Source organism: Harpia harpyja, chromosome 10, assembly GCF_026419915.1.
Source record: "Harpia harpyja isolate bHarHar1 chromosome 10, bHarHar1 primary haplotype, whole genome shotgun sequence".
Classification (NCBI taxonomy): Eukaryota; Metazoa; Chordata; class Aves; order Accipitriformes; family Accipitridae; genus Harpia; species Harpia harpyja.
In genome coordinates, this window is record NC_068949.1 from 1,729,888 (window position 1) to 1,747,129 (window position 17,242).

Consider the following 17,242-nt stretch of genomic DNA (forward strand, 5'->3'; position numbering starts at 1 on the left):
CTGACCCCAAAAGGGCTCTTTACTCTGAGCGGCTGCAATTCCACCAGACTAAAGTCAGTCAAATTGCAATGCGGCATATGAAGCTTTGGAGGAAACTTGACTCTCTCTGGTATTTTGAAACCCCCTAGAAATAAAGACTGCAACAGTGGGAGCTAAAAGAAATGCTGCATCCAAGAGTCTGCAGAGAATGTTAATAAAACAGAATGAGTAGGAAAGGAGCAATACACACTGCCTCGGAGCAGAGGAAACACCTCATACTGAAACACCAAAAAGCGGCAGTCTAGTCTGCTTAACGGAAAGAGCACTGCTGTTCAGAGCGAAGAGACATGATTAGAAATGTGAATGTCTCTGTCTAGGGAAATACTGACCCCCCCAAAGTCTCTTCGTTCTGCAGAGAGGAAATTCTGCTGGGTTTAAGCCAGAGAAATTGCAATGTGACACACAAAGTTTTGGAGGAAATGTGATTGTATCTCTGACATGGTAAAACCCCCTAGAAATAAAGTTTCAGGTGACTTTTAGTTTTTCTGGTTTGTTGCCTTCTACCATTTCATTCTGTCCAGAAAACAAAGTCTTCTTCTTTTATCATTCCTCAAGAACTCTGTTGGAGAGATCATTGGTGGCTCAGTGCTGGACATTGCGCGTGTGCTGCCCACCGCCCTGGGTTGGGAAGAGCGAGCTCAGCACAGGACTGTGCTGAGACACTTGGGCAATCTCACGGGCGAAGGGAGGGAAGCACTTGACTGTGCATGACAGAAGTTCTGAAAGATGATGGAGCATGGTTTTAAAAATGAGTATTTCTGCAGAACACTACCACAGGGTCTTTTCCTCCGGAAAATATTTCCCTTCCTAGTTTTCCTAATTTCACTTTCCCAGGTGGCTCCATTGATTTAAGGAAAACCCCGTTATTGTGGAGGAAAACCATGCACCTATGGAGGTCCCGTTCAGTCATTTTTCTAAGAGCACTGTTCCTGAAGAGCCACTCTGTAGGTCCATCTCAACAGATGTTCTCATCCTCACTGAAGCTGGTGGACACATGCTTTGCAAGTGTCTAAGATCTTAGGGTTGTGGTCAGCTTCCCACAGGTCAGCAAGTGAACATATCAGCTGAGGTTTGGTTTATGGCTGTGTGGATAGTTTAGCCCACGGCAGGCTGATACAAGCTGAAGTAGTTTAGTGGCCCTGCAGGCTTTGTTGATGGGCACTACAATACCATGCAGATGGGCAGGTGTCAGAGTTCAGTGGTATCTTGATACACAATACAAACATGGTCCTGAGTTTGCCATCTTAAAACCCAGGAGTTTCACTGTGAAATTATTTCAACATCTATTCTTTTTATTTAGTAAATGGCTCATGTGAAAAAGTTGTACCTAAGAAACTACTGTCACTGGAGTGAAACTGTGGGTTTCTAAATTTAAAAAAAAATTGTGTTTCACTGAAAGTCATGTTTCCAGTCTCACTGTGACTCGAATTTGTTGATTGTTAATGTCAGGTTCTTAGCAGCCATGATTAGCTGTCATGTCATTCCTGAAAGCTTCTCCGTGAGCAAAAAAGGATGTAGGGAAAAGGGGTGATGGTTTTTTGGAAGTTGTTGGCTGAAAATACCTGGTCAGGAAGCAGCTCATCTTAACCTCTTCACTGGAAAACTTTCTGAGATAGTATGTTTTTCCTGATTGCTTTTTGAAGAGCCATTTTGACATCCTTGTTCCTTAGGCTGTAAATCATAGGGTCGAGCAGGGGAGTGAGGATGGTATAAGTGACAGAGATCAATGCATCCTGATCCGACGAGTAGCTGGAGTCGGGTCTCAGGTAGATGAAGGAGGCACAGCCGTAATGAACAATCACTACTATCAGGTGAGCACTGCAGGTGGAGAAGGCTTTGTGCCTCCCTGCAGCTGAAGGGATCTGCAGGATGGCTAGGACAACAAAGAGGTATGAAATAAGGATCAGCATCAGTGGGATTGTAAGGACAGAGATACCCAGGGTGAAGATAATGGCCTCACTGAGGTTTGTGTGAGTAAAGGCCACTCGGAGGACAGGGGAGATGTCACAGAAGAAATGGTTGAGTTTCCTGGATGTATGGAAAGGCAAACAAAATATCAAGGGGGTAACCACCTGGGCAACCAGAAATCCGCTCAGAGCAGAAGCAACCACCAGCTGAGCACACACTCGCCAAGTCATGATTCTGTTGTAGTGCAGGGGGTGGCAGATGGCAACGCAGCGGTCGTAGCCCATGGCTGCCAGGAGGAAAGAGTGGGAGCACCCCAAGAAAAGGAAGAAGTACATTTGTACAGCACAGCCTAGGAAGGAAATGGTTTTTCTCTCTGCTATCAAGTCTACCAGCATCTTGGGGACAATGACGAAGGTGTAGCAAGTCTCGGAAAATGACAAGACGCAAAGGAAAAAGTACATGGGTGTGTGAAGGCTCCGATCAGCCCATATGATAATCATTATAGTGGTATTCATGCTCAGAGCGACCAGGTACAGCAGCAAAAACACCACAAGAAGCAGCTTCTGCAGTTCCGCGAGGCTGGAGAAACCCAGGAAGATGAAGTCTGTGGCGAGGGTTTGGTTGTTGTTCCCCATGGAAATGAAAGGTTTTCTCCAGACATCAGGCAGCAAGAAAAACAGCACCCGGGTCACAGAAAGTACAAGGTGGCCTGCTGCTGTGACAAAGAGAATTTTTGCTCGAGTGTGCCTCACAAAACCCCTTTCCTGGCCTCTGTGCTTGCAGTGTTGGTTGTCCTCCTGGGACAACAACAGTGTTGTGCGTTGGCTTGGGACACGCAACGGCTGGTGGGCGCTGTGGGCAGTTCCTGGTCTTGCTGCAGCTCCCGAGAGCGCACAGGTAGCTCAAGGACACATGGCTCCTTCTCTGTGATCTGGGGAGCTCTGATGGCACAGTGGCTGGAGCTCACCTAGAAAGCACCGTCCCCTTTGGGGAAGTCCCATTTCTCATCTTCACAGTGGAGTGTCCTGGTTTCAGCTGGGATAGAGTTAACTGTCTTCCTAGTAGCTGGTACAGTGCTATGTTTTGAGTTCAGAGCGAAGAATGTTGATAACACTGATGTTTTCAGTTGTTGCTCAGTAGTGTTTAGACTAATGTCAAGGATTTTTCAGCTTCTCATGCCCAGCCAGTGAGAAAGCTGGAGGGGCACAAGAAGTTGGCACAGGACACAGCCAGGGCACCTGACCCAAACTGGCCAACGGTGTATTCCATACCATGTGACGTCCCATCCAGTACAGAAACGGGGAGGTGGGGGGCAGGGATTCGCCGCTCGGGGGACTGGCTGGGTGTCGGTCGGCGGGTGGTGAGCAATTGCACTGCGTATCATTTGTACATTCCAATCCTTTCATTATTGCTGTTGTCATTTTATTAGTGTTATCATTATCATTATTAGTTTCTTCTTTTCTGTTCTATTAAACCGTTCTTATCTCAACCCACGGGTTTTGCTTCTTCTCCCGATTTTCTCCCCCATCCCACTGGGTGGGGGGGAGTGAGTGAGCGGCTGCGTGGTGTTTAGTTGCTGGCTGGGGTTAAACCACGACAGTCCTTTTTGGCGCCCAACGTGGGGCACGAAGGGTTGAGATAACGACAAACCTGACCAGAGCTTGTTAAAACAAATTTGTTATAAGCATTCATTATATCGGTCTAATAGTTGCTGGTCATTATGTTGATTTATGTGTTCTTAGAGTTGTTGCTCTGGTTTTTAAAGTTCTGTTATGTATCACCTCGCTTGCTGTATGTAGTCCCTCTTCTGCTGCTTATCATCCGTGGGAGGTGGATTAAGGTTTTCGCTTTGATGTATTGTATAACACTGGTTTATGGTATGATAAAGTCGTCGGCTGTGGGATTAATCCGGTACTTGCACCCAGCATTGTCACCTTTATACTGTGGAAGCCATCTGTGGGAAACTATTAATAATTATACCATTTACCTTTCCTCCTTGGAAAACCAGTCTATGGGTGGGATACCTTTCTTCCCCTCTCCTTTCTCCTTCAGTCCAGTTACAATGGTGTTTGAAAATTTTGAAAAATTTGAATACTCTTGGGATGTTGGGACCAGCACGGTCCTAGCCCTACTGCTAGGAATTAGCATGCTTCTGAATGTGGTTCAGCTCTCATTTAAGGTTAAACAACTATTTAAGAAAATCACCCAGAGATCTGCCCCAAGGCTGGATAATTATGAGTGGCAGGGTGTGTGGGGTAGTATGGGCAAGTACCTAGAAAAGTGGGCACCTCCAGTGTTTTGGAAATTCACCCCTGAACAAGTGCAGAATCCAGAAGAACTAGTAAAATATTTGGAAAAGGTATGCTGTCACCCCGGCAGCTCCAGAGAGATACAAATTACTGCAACGTGCTGGGGCCTGGCCCATGCCTATCGAGCCCTGTTCGACACCACTCAGTACCCTCAAGGGGAAGAGAAGGTCTCTGGACCTAACAACAAAACGATGAGCACTGTGGCTATCCAAACCTCAGCGACAGGCACTGCAGCCCCTCCAGCCTCGGCAATGAGCACAGCAGCTACCCAAACCTCGGCAACGGGCACTGAGGTCCCTCCAGCCCCAGCAACGAGCACAGCAGCTACCCAAACCTTGGCAACAGACACTGCGGTTATCCAAGACCCGGTGAGCGGTACTGCAACTGAACCAGTGGACCAACCTGCACCAGTATCAGTTGCCCCCGTACAGAAAAAGAAATATACAAAAAAATCAGTTCGCTTAGCGAAGGATGAAGGCGAACCAGGGTCATCACGGGAACAGGAGGAAGAGGCAGAACCAGAGGTAATAACCCGGTCCCTATCCTTGAGTGAGCTGCGGGATATGCGAAAAGATTTTGGCCGCCGTATAGGTGAGCATATTATCACCTGGCTCCTCCGATGCTGGGACAATGGGGCTAATAGCTTGGAATTAGAAGGTAGGGAAGCCAAGCAGCTGGGATCGCTTGCCAGGGAAGGTGGCATTGACAAGGCAATTGGAAAAGGGACACAAGCCATCAGCCTCTGGAGGCGACTCCTGTCAAGTGTGAAGGAAAGGTACCCCTTTAAGGAAGATGTTATATGTCAATCAAGCAAGTGGACAACCATGGAAAAAGGTATCCAATATCTGAGGGAATTAGCTGTGCTAGAGACAATTCATCATGATCCGGACAACCCACAATTACCCAAAGATCCAGACGAAGTCCAATGCACACGACCCATGTGGCGGAAGTTTGTACGGAGCGCACCATCGTCCTATGCCAACTCACTGGCAATAATGACCTGGAAAGACGAAGAGGCACCGACAGTGGATGAAGTGGCTCGCCAACTCCGTCAATACGAAGAGAATCTCTCCTCCTCCCTACAAGCCTGCATTTCGGCTGTGGAGAAGCTGTCCGAGGATTTCCAGCAATTCAAAGAGGAGATGTCCTGTTGCCCACCTGTAAGGACCAATGTCTCAGCTATTAGGAGTGAGCGCTCCTCTGCCCAAGAGAAAGAATATAGAAGGTACACACCGCGAGGTGCCCTGTGGTTTTACTTATGTGATCATGGAGAGGACATGAGGAAATGGGATGGAAAACCTACCTCGGTCCTAAATGCACGGGTACGTGAGCTGCGAGGAAAAAACACCACAAAAGGGGATTCTACCAGGAAAAATGCCGCTCCGGTTTCCAAACAGAGTAGAAGGGCTGATCTTATTTCTGATCCTCTTGAAGGGACTTCTGAGCCAATTTTACGAGAAGTGAATACTGGATACTCTGACCAGAATTAGAGGGGCCCTGCCTCCAGCCAGGTGGAGGAAAGGGATAACCGGGTCTATTGGACTGTGTGGATTCGATGGCCTGGCACGTTAGACCCACAGGAGTATAAGGCTCTAGTAGACACCGGCGCACAGTGTACTTTAATGCCATCAAGTTATGAAGGGGCAGAACCCATTTCTATTTCTGGTGTGACAGGGGGATCCCAAGAGTTAACTGTATTGGAAGCTGAAGTAAGCCTAACTGGGAATGAATGGCAGAAACACCCCATTGTGACTGGTCCAGAGGCTCCGTGCATCCTTGGCATAGACTATCTCAGGAGAGGGTATTTTAAGGACCCAAAGGGGTATCGATGGGCTTTTGGTATAGCTGCCTTGGAGACGGAGGGCACGGAACAGCTGTCTACCCTGCCTGGTCTCTCTCAAGACCCTTCGATTGTGGGGTTGCTGAGGGTTGAAGAACAACAAGTACCAATTGCTACCACGACGGTGCACCGGCGGCAATATCGCACCAACCGAGACTCTCTGATTCCCATCCACAAGTTGATTCGCCAACTGGAGAGCCAAGGAGTGATCAGCAAAACTCGCTCACCTTTTAATAGTCCCATATGGCCCGTGCGAAAGTCTAATGGGGAGTGGAGACTAACAGTTGACTATCGCGGCCTGAATGAAGTTACGCCACCGCTGAGTGCTGCCGTTCCAGATATGCTAGAACTTCAATACGAACTAGAGTCAAAGGCAGCCAAGTGGTATGCTACAATTGACATTGCTAATGCGTTTTTCTCAATCCCTCTGGCAGCAGAGTGTCGTCCACAATTTGCCTTTACTTGGAGGGGTGTCCAGTACACTTGGAATCGACTGCCCCAGGGGTGGAAACACAGCCCCACCATTTGCCATGGACTAATCCAGACTGCACTGGAAAAAGGTGAAGCTCCGGAACACCTGCAATACATTGATGACATCATCGTATGGGGCAACACGGCAGAAGAAGTCTTTGAGAAAGGGAAGAAAATAATCCAAATCCTTCTGAAAGCCGGTTTTGCCATAAAAGAAGGTAAGGTCAAGGGACCTGCACGGGAGATCCAGTTTTTAGGAATAAAATGGCAAGATGGGCGTCGTCAGATCCCAATGGATGTGATTAACAAAATAGCAGCTATGTCTCCACCAACTAATAAAAAGGAAACACAGGCCTTCTTAGGTGTCGTGGGGTTTTGGAGAATGCATATTCCAAATTACAGTCTGATTGTAAGCCCTCTCTATCAAGTGACCCGAAAGAAGAATGATTTTCAATGGGGCCCTGAGCAACAACAAGCCTTTGAACAAATTAAACGGGAGATTGTTCACGCAGTAGCCCTTGGACCAGTCCGGACAGGACAAGATGTTAAAAATGTGCTCTATACTGCAGCTGGGGAGAATGGCCCTACCTGGAGCCTCTGGCAGAAAGCACCTGGGGAGACCCGAGGCCGACCCCTGGGGTTTTGGAGTCGGGGATACAGAGGATCCGAGGCTCGCTATACTCCAACTGAAAAGGAGATATTGGCAGCATATGAAGGAGTTCAAGCTGCCTCAGAAGTTGTTGGTACTGAAACACAGCTCCTCTTAGCACCCCGACTGCCAGTGCTGGGCTGGATGTTCAAAGGGAGGGTCTCCTCTACACATCACGCGACTGATGCCACGTGGAGTAAGTGGATTGCACTGATCACACAACGGGCTCGCATAGGAAACCCCAGTCGCCCAGGAATTTTGGAAGTGATCACGGACTGGCCAGAAGGCAAAGATTTTGGAATGTCGCCAGAGGAGGAGGTGGCACGTGCTGAAGAGGCCCCGCTGTATAATAAACTGCCAGAAAATGAGAGGCAATATGCCCTGTTCACTGACGGATCCTGTCGCATCGTGGGAAAGCATCGGAGGTGGAAAGCTGCCGTATGGAGTCCTACACGACAAGTTGCAGAAACTGCTGAAGGAGAAGGTGAATCGAGTCAGTTTGCAGAGGTGAAAGCCATCCAGCTAGCATTAGATATTGCTGAAAGAGAAAAGTGGCCAGTGCTCTATCTCTATACTGACTCATGGATGGTGGCAAATGCCCTGTGGGGCTGGCTACAGCAATGGAAGCAGAGCAACTGGCAGCGCAGAGGTAAACCCATCTGGGCTGCCGCACTGTGGCAAGATATTGCATCCCGGCTAGAGAATCTGGTTGTAAAAGTACGTCACGTAGATGCTCACATACCCAAGAGTCGGGCCACTGAAGAACATCAAAACAACCAACAGGTGGATCAGGCTGCCAAGATTGAAGTGGCTCAGGTGGACCTGGACTGGCAACATAAGGGTGAGCTATTTATGGCTCGGTGGGCCCATGATGCTTCAGGCCATCAGGGAAGAGATGCAACATATAGATGGGCTCGTGACCGAGGGGTGGACTTGACCATGGACACTATTGCACAGGTTATCCATGAATGTGAAACATGTGCTGCAATTAAGCAAGCCAAGCGGTTAAAGCCCCTGTGGTATGGAGGGCGATGGCTGAAATATAAATATGGAGAAGCCTGGCAGATTGACTATATCACACTCCCACAAACTCGCCAAGGCAAGCGCTATGTGCTCACGATGGTGGAAGCAACCACTGGATGGCTGGAAACATATTCTGTGCCCCATGCCACTGCCCGGAACACTATCCTGGGCCTAGAAAAGCAAGTCTTGTGGCGACATGGCACCCCAGAACGAATTGAGTCAGACAACGGGACTCATTTCCGAAACAACCTCATAGACACCTGGGCCAAAGAGCATGGCATTGAGTGGGTGTATCATATCCCCTATCATGCACCAGCCTCTGGGAAAATTGAGCGATACAATGGACTGTTAAAGACTACATTGAGAGCAATGGGGGGTGGAACTTTCAAACATTGGGATACACATTTAGCAAAAGCCACCTGGTTAGTCAACACCAGAGGATCTGCCAATCGGGGTGGCCCTGCCCAGTCGGAATTTTTACATACTGTAGAAGGGGATAAAGTCCCTGTAGTGCACATAAAAAATATGTTAGGGAAGACAGTCTGGGTTACTCCTGCCTCAGGCAAAGGTAAACCCATTCGTGGGATTGCTTTTGCTCAAGGGCCTGGGTGCACTTGGTGGGTGATGCGAAAAGATGGGGAAGTCCGATGTGTGCCTCAAGGGGATTTAATTTTAGGTGAGAACAGCCAGAATTAAACTGTATATTAGTTGCTATATAACCCTGCTACTGTATATTATCCTTACTATAATTATGTGCTATATCCATAGTACTATAGTAAGAATCACTTAGATCAAGCAAGAAAAGAACTGTGATAAAACTGAGCAAAGCGCAGTAGTGATGGAACCAGAACTGACTCCAGCATGCAACAATCCAACGGTGCACACCATCCTCCTGCTGCGCCAAATGTCACCTGCTTGTCACACTGCACTGAAGCCCAATTCTGCTCTACCGACTGAGAGGACTTTGCACCATCCCTCCTGCCCAGAAAGACTGGTATGACAGATGGAGCCCAGAGTCGGAAACTAAATGAACTCAATGAACATTTTATGAACATGACCCATGAACTAAAGGAATGATATCTCTGTGTGTGTATACATATATATATATATCATTGCTCATATGTCTTAAAGGGATGGAAAAGTGATGATTGATCAGGATGTAACTAAAGGTATGGGAACTGTGCATGACGTCAATGGTATAGAATAAGGGGTGGATACTGTCCTGGTTTCAGCTGGGATAGAGTTAACTGTCTTCCTAGTAGCTGGTACAGTGCTATGTTTTGAGTTCAGAGCGAAGAATGTTGATAACACTGATGTTTTCAGTTGTTGCTCAGTAGTGTTTAGACTAATGTCAAGGATTTTTCAGCTTCTCATGCCCAGCCAGTGAGAAAGCTGGAGGGGCACAAGAAGTTGGCACAGGACACAGCCAGGGCACCTGACCCAAACTGGCCAACGGTGTATTCCATACCATGTGACGTCCCATCCAGTACAGAAACGGGGAGGTGGGGGGCAGGGATTCGCCGCTCGGGGGACTGGCTGGGTGTCGGTCGGCGGGTGGTGAGCAATTGCACTGCGTATCATTTGTACATTCCAATCCTTTCATTATTGCTGTTGTCATTTTATTAGTGTTATCATTATCATTATTAGTTTCTTCTTTTCTGTTCTATTAAACCGTTCTTATCTCAACCCACGGGTTTTGCTTCTTCTCCCGATTTTCTCCCCCATCCCACTGGGTGGGGGGGAGTGAGTGAGCGGCTGCGTGGTGTTTAGTTGCTGGCTGGGGTTAAACCACGACATGGAGAAAGTGGCAACACCTACCTACGTGCAAGCACGCTGCAGGCAATCAGTGCAAGGGCAGGAAAGTTACAGCCTGGAGATAGAGGGGTGGAGGAGGGTCTGTGAAGTCTTTCTTGTAAGCTGTGATTTTGGGAACGTGACTGAAAAACCTCCTGAGACCTGCAAGGAAGGAAACATCATTTCAGAGCCTCTCACTCATACAAGGGGTGTGTTAGCTCTCAGTGACATGTGAAGAGCTGTATAAGCTGAAGCGCTGGAGCTGCTGGCAATGCTGTGCTGAGTGGATGGAGAAGAAAAGCAGGTAAAACAGGGTTTGAGCAGCACAGCTAACTCCCACTGCAAACCCATGGCAATCCTTGACCCCAAGTCGGGGTTATTCCAGCAAGGGGAGCATGTGTAAACAGCTGCCGGTGCTGCAGTAGTTTCCAAGAGGAGACACGTGGAGAAGAGTCTTAGCTCTCCCCAGGAACGAGGGAACCATTTGCCCTGGGATAGTGGTGGACATAGATGGCATGTTTCCTTCCTCATACAAAGGGCAGTGATGCAAAGGGGTTTTGTATGAAGGCAACTCAGACCTTCTTCCTTCTGCAAGGGTTAATGCATGCCAGGACAGCAGGGCTGTGTGCAGGGTCCTGCTACAGGACCTCTCCCTCTCCTCCCCTCCAGTCCCCAGCACTGGAAAATAAGGATGCAGAAAGGAAAACTGTGGAGCCAGGGGAAAAATGAGCCAGAAACCATACCTGCACTGGCCAGAAGGATATTCAGGTGTGGAGCAGGCTTGCAGCCCTTGTGGCTGGAGGCATCACCAGCCTCTCTGATAGTCCTAGCCCTCCTGTCCCTTTGGGCAAGGGGACAGCAGCTACCAGCTCTTATGGAGGGGGCGGTGCATATTCATTAATCCACCTAAGGACTGCTGTGTCCACACCAGTGATAGGCATTGTTAATTGGTTGCAATGGACATAATTAAGAGCTGATCTATTTCTCTTAGGCATGCCAAAAATACCATTGGCAATTCTCAGTAATGGATGTGTGCTGAACTCAAGACTCAAGCATTTTTCCTAAGCAATGACTAGGATCAATCAGGCACTTTTAGTTATTTCTTCCTTGCAGAGACTGGGGGAAAAAAAAAAATCTCTTCCTCTTCTGTTATCATTTACTGTTGCAGACAAAGTCCTCATCTGCCTTGGACTCAGTGGGCTTGCAGCACCCTCCACTGCGATCCTTTGCCCCTGCTGTGGGAAGGGACAGTCAGGCTCAGGCTTTTTTGGAGGGATTGGTTTTGTGGCTATACCCCAAATCTTATAAAAGAATAATCGAATCATAGAATATCCTGAGTTGCAAGGAAAGCATGAGGATCATTAAGTCCAACTCCCAACTCCACACAGGGCAACCTAAAGGTTAAACTACATATCCAAGAGCATTGTCCAAACACTTCTTGAACACCAACAGACTTGGGGCCATCACCACTTCCCTGGGGAGCTTGTTCCAGTGCTTGACCACCCTCTCAGTGAAGAACTTTTTTCCTAATATCCAGTCTGAACCTTCCCTGATGCAGTGTTAAGGCACTCCCTCGTGTCTTATCACTGGACACCAGAGAGAAGAACTCAGCACCTCTCTCTCCATCTCCCTCGTGAGGAAGTTGTAGACAGCAATGAGGACACCCCTCAGTCTCCTTTTCTCTAATCTGAACAAACTTGGTATCCTCAGCCACTTGTCATAAGTCATGCCCTCTAGTCCTTTCACCATCTTTGTTGCCCTCCTTTGGACACATGCTAATATTTTTATACCCTTCTTATATTGTGGAGCCCAAAACTGCACGTAGGACTTGAGGTGAGGCCACACTGATGCTGAGTATAGGGGGACAATCACTTCTTTTGACTGCTTAGCTATACAGTGCTTAATGCACCCCAGGACATGGTTGGCCCTTTTGGCCACCAGGGCACATTGTTGACTTATATTGAGCTTACCATCCATCAAAACCCCCGGATCCCTTTCTACAGGGCTGCATTCCAGCCTCTTGTCCCCCAGACTATATGCACCTCCAGTATTACACCATTCCAGGTGCAGAATTGAGCATTTGCCCTTGTTGAATGTCATATGGTTGGTGATTGCCGAGCACTCTAATCTATCGAGATGTCTCTGTAAGGCCTCTCTACCGCTGAGGGAATCAACGACTCTTCCTGCTTGCTGCCTCTCCTGGGATTGCAGAGTCCTCAATTCACGTTGCACACTCGCATTTAGTGCTTTCCCTTTTTAAGACTACACTTTGGATGGTTTCTCATTTTGTGAAGCTCCCTGCTCACCCCTGGGCTCACACGGTCCCTGCAGAGCCCCTGAGCTCTCGCGGTTCCTCTCCAGAAGGATGAGTGTCTGCGATTAGCTCTAGAGCACGTGTGGCAGCTCAAGGCAGGTAACTATGAGACAATTGTCCACCTCTGTTTGCGCTAGGCACTGACACCTGAGCCCTGGATCCAGACCTGGGTCCCCATCATATCACTCTAGGATGCTGAGCTCATCCTTCAGGCCACTGGGGAACCAAAGCCAAGCCAGAGGATCTTTTTGGGTGCCATTTATTCCCTGTATTCTTTGCATGATCTTTTGAATTATAGCCCGGTCTTCAGGACCTGCCCTGAAGATCTCTGCAGTGAGATGACATTTTTTAAAGAGATAGTACTGGGGAGTCAGCTGTGACAATGTTGTAAACATACACAACATGCTTCAAGGTCAGACACAACAGGTTTATGCATTAGCAGAGTTGGGATGAATCCAGACATTTCTCTATGAACATGAGGATCACATAGACAACAATAGCAATGAACACCAAGCAGAATGCAGAACTGACCTGAGATACCACGGGTGTCATGACTACACAGGGCTTAGCAAGTTATTACAGGTGAAAAATGGCTATGAAATCCATTTGCTCAGTGCCTCCTTGAGCTCCTTCTCCAAAGAGCAGAGAGCAGCTAATTCCAGCAGTGTCATTTGGCTTATCAGAGAAGGGGTACCAAAGAGAGGTGGAGATTCTTCCTCTGTTAACCCCTACTTCTTTTACTTTTCTTGGCTGGACACCTAGGCAGTGGCAGCCAGAGGTACATTTTCCCCTGTGTAGGTGTTGTGGTTTAACCCCAGCCAGCAACTAAGCACCACGCAGCCACTCACTCACTCCCCCCCCACCCAGAGGGATGGGGAGGGAATCGGGGAAAAAAAAGGTAAGACGAAAACAAAGGTAAGACTTGTGGGTTGAGATAAGAACAGTTTAATAGAACAGAAAGGAAGAAACTAATAATAACAATAATAAAATGACAATAATAATAAAAGGATTGGAATATGCAAGTGATGCACAATGCAATTGCTCCCCACCCGCCAACCGATGCCCAATTAGTCCCTAAGCGGTGATCCCCCCAACCCCACTCCCCCCAGTTTATATACTGGGCATGACGTCACATGGTATGGAATATCCCTTTGGCCAGCTGGGGTCAGCTGCCCTGGCTGCGTCCTGTGCCAACTTCTTGTGCCCCTCCAGCTTTCTCACTGGCTGGGCATGAGAAGCTGAAAACTCCTTGACTTTAGACTAAACACTACTTTAGCAACAACTGAAAACATCAGTGTGTTATCAATATTCTTCTCATACTGAACCCAAACCACAACACTCTACCAGCTACTAGAAAGAAAATTAACTCTGTCCCAGCTGAAACCAGGACAGTAGGGCAGTGATTCAGCTGAGCCAAGGCAGATATCCTACCACTGGTTAGAAACCCTTGGCCTGGATGGGTATTCAACTCCCCTCACGCACCCCACAGGCCCACAGGAGCTGGGATTCCTCCTGCCACAGTTCAAGTGTGCACAAAAGAGGCGCTTGTATGTGAGCCCCTGGTCTGAATATCCTCTTTAATCAGTGGGGAGGGAGGGTGGCAGTTAGCTGCTTATGCTAAAGACCTGGAGGCTTTTGAGGTGCCGGGGTGGTCCAAGACATGTACAAGTGTCTGCAAGCCCTGATGGAATGATTCTGAGGGACCCAAGTCCTTCTTGTGCATTAACACTACAGGTGAGTGGGCCTCCGCTGCATAAGGGTGACATTAATCGTTCTCCAGCCTACCTTCTCCAAACTGCCGGGTCCCTGCTGCCTCCCCTGGGATTGCAGAGTTCTTCTTTCCCCAGGGATACCTCAGTTCCACACTTTACCTGTGGGTGTCTCCACCTTCGGTGCTCTCTCAATTCGTGGGGCTCTACTCACTGCCTACTGGAGGCATGCACTGTCCCTGGAGATCCCTCAGGCTCTCCAGGCAGCTCCAGTTACCCTCGAGAATGATGTCGTCTGCCAAGTCAATAGGGGAGAACCCCAAGTATGAAACACGGTGACCAGTCATTGCCTCCACTGTCACCAGACACTGATGGGTGAGTCTGAAATCCCTTCCTCAGTTGCTAACGGGTAACAGCGTGACTGACAGGTTTCTGCTCCTGCAGCCATGCAGAATCCTGACCAACGTCCTTCTGGGGGTGCAATCGCTCATGCCTACTCCTGACACCAGCATTGGAAGAAAAGCCCATGGCACACAGGAGATCCCATTCTATTAGATGCTATGAGGGATTCAACTCTGACCCAGTGGTCGACACCTTTATACCGGCTCCAGGTGACAGAGAGCAAGTTCACGCCTCAGTAGAAGAAAACAAACATTGCTGTAGTCACATTCTAAACAGAAATTATAATGAGAAGAAGAAGAAGAAGAAGAAGAAAGAAAAAGAAGAAGAAGAAGAAGAAGAAAAAGGTCAAGACTTCTATGGGTTAGCCTGCAAGACATTTCTGGAGAGAGATGGGAAGTTTATCACTACTACAAAGGTGTTGATGAAATCAGTTTCCTAATGGCATCCTTGAGCTCCCGGTTCCTCATGCTGTAGATGAGGGGGTTCACTGCTGGGGGCACCACGGAGTACAGAACTGCCATGACCAGGTCCAGGGATGGGGAAGAGATGGAGGGGGGCTTCAAATAGGCAAACATGCCAGTGCTGAGAAACAGGGAGACCACGGCCAGGTGAGGCAGGCACGTGGAAAAGGCTTTGTGGCATCCCTGCTCAGAGGGGATCCTCAGCACAGCCCTGAAGATCTGCACATAGGACAGCACAATGAAAACAAAACACCCCAAAGCTAAACAGAGACTAACCACAAGGACCCCAAATTCCCTGAGGTAGGATTCTGAGCAGGAGAGCTTGAGGATCTGGGGAAGTTCACAGAAGAACTGGTTCACGGCATTGCCTTGGCAGAGCGGCAGTGAAAATGTATTGGCAGTGTGCAGCATGGCATAGAGGAAACCACTGCCCCAGGCAGCTGCTGCCATGGTGGCACAAGCTCTGCTGCCCAGGAGGGTCCCGTAGTGCAGGGGTTTGCAGATGGCAATGAAGCGGTCATAGGCCATGACAGTGAGGAGATAAAACTCTGAGGACATCACAAAGACAAACAGAAAGACCTGGGCAGAACATCCTGCATAGGAAATGGCCCTGGTATCCAAAAGGGCATTGGCCATGGATTTGGGAAGAGTGGTGGAGATGGAGCCCAGGTTGAGGAGGGAGAGGTTGAGGAGGAAGAAGTACGTGGGGGTGTGGAGGTGCCGGTCGCAGGCTACAGCGATGATGATGAGGCCATTGCCCAGGAGGGCAGCCAGGTAGATGCCCAGGAAGAGCCCAAAGTGCAAGAGCTGCAGCTCCCACGTGTCTGAGAATGCCAGGAGGAGGAACTGGGTGGTGGAGCTGCTGTTGGACATTTGCTGCCTCTGGGATTTGGGTGCTGTACAAGGAGAAAAATACATGGACAAGTCAGTGCAGGCTTCTCTGAGGAAAACCTGTTCTGTTTCTCAGAGAAACCGCCCACATTGTTTCTGCCCTTCTCAAGAGGAACTTCATGCTGCTCCCCCCAATCACAGAATCATAGAATCATTTAGGTTGGAAAAGATCCTTAAGATCACTGAGTCCAACCGTAAACCTAACACTGCCAAGTCCATCAGTAAACCAGGTCCCTAAGCACATCTTCACACCTTTTAAATACATCCAGGGATGGTGACTCAACTACTTCCCTGGTGAGCCTGCTCCAATGCTTGACAACACTTTCAGTGAATAAATTTTTCCTAATATCCAATCTAAACCTCCCCTGGTCCAACTTCAGGCTGTTTCCTCTTGTCCTATCACTTATTTCCTGGGAAAAGAGAATGACCCCCACCTCGCTACAACCTCCTTTCAGGTAGTTGTAGAGAGCGATAAGGTCTCCCCTCAGCCTCCTTTTCTCCAGACTAAAAAACCCCAGTTCCCTCAGCCGCTCCTCATAAGAATTGTTCTCTAGACCCTTCACCAGCTTCGTTGCCCTTCTCTGGACGCACTCCAGCACCGCAATGTCTTTCTTGTATTGAGGCACCCAAAACTCAACACAGTATTGGAGGTGTGGTCTCACCAGTGCCGAGTACAAAGGGACGGCAGTTCTGATTTTGTTCTGATTTACTCTGGCTGACTGTGCCATGAGGAGGAGGAGCCTCATCCGATGGGCTCCTCAGGAGTCAGACCCGCTCTACAGCAGCTGGCAGACAGAAGCAGCAAAAAGCCCCGTAATTCAAGGTGGTCACTGACAAGAGACACCCTGGGCTGAGTGCAGGAGCCTGGGTGAAATGCCCCTGTGGGAACAGTCTCTACGTCCTGAAGGGAGAAATGACATTAGCACTTGGGCCACCTACCTCTGGAAATGTGCCCTGGGAGGGATTTCCTTCTTCTGGGTTTACCCTTTTGAACAGAGGTGACCGGGTCTGAATCAGTCACCACTGAGACAGAACCTGCCTTCCAAACTATTGCCCTCCATCTGCCCTTCGGCTGCAGACGTGGTCACGACAGAGGGGCAGGGGGGACTATCACTGCATGCACATCCTCACTCACCTGAGAGGCACCTGTCACAGGGGAAGGCTGCTCAGCATCTTCCTGCTCCATGACTCTGTGATCTCCTTTCCCATTTCTCTCCTCTCCCCAACCCTCAGCAGCAGTAGGAAACTGAAAGTGGAAACTCAGGAAAGCACTTTGTCTTTATAATAAATGCTGCATCGACAACTCTTGTGAAAACTCCCCTCAGAAATGTCCTAGGGGTGATCTGGATCTGTGAACAGACCTGATCCCTGCAGCACCCTCCCAACAGCACAAGGACCCTGCCCTGCCGGGGGTTGCTCCTACCACCCACAG

The 17,242-nt window shown here is 48.8% G+C and overlaps 2 protein-coding genes across 2 annotated transcripts; both read right to left on the reverse strand.

Annotated features, from left to right (window-relative positions):
- Positions 1–1,631: 1,631 nt before the first annotated feature.
- Positions 1,632–2,582, reverse strand: LOC128147310 (olfactory receptor 10K2-like). Its single transcript, XM_052799771.1, has one exon. The coding sequence runs from the start codon at positions 2,580–2,582 to the stop codon at positions 1,632–1,634; it is 951 nt and encodes a 316-aa protein (XP_052655731.1).
- A 12,283-nt stretch (positions 2,583–14,865) lies between these two features.
- On the reverse strand, positions 14,866–15,801 carry LOC128147057 (olfactory receptor 14C36-like). Its single transcript, XM_052799255.1, has one exon. It carries the CDS (start codon positions 15,790–15,792, stop codon positions 14,866–14,868), a length of 927 nt encoding a protein of 308 aa, XP_052655215.1. The 5' UTR covers positions 15,793–15,801.
- Between the last annotated feature and the right edge of the window lie 1,441 nt (positions 15,802–17,242).

Excerpts from the sequence above, each read along its gene's own strand:
- LOC128147057 (XM_052799255.1), bottom strand. The coding sequence starts at position 15,792 with ATGTCCAACAGCAGCTCCACCACCCAGTTCCTCCTCCTGGCATTCTCA.
- LOC128147310 (XM_052799771.1), bottom strand. The coding sequence starts at position 2,582 with ATGGGGAACAACAACCAAACCCTCGCCACAGACTTCATCTTCCTGGGT.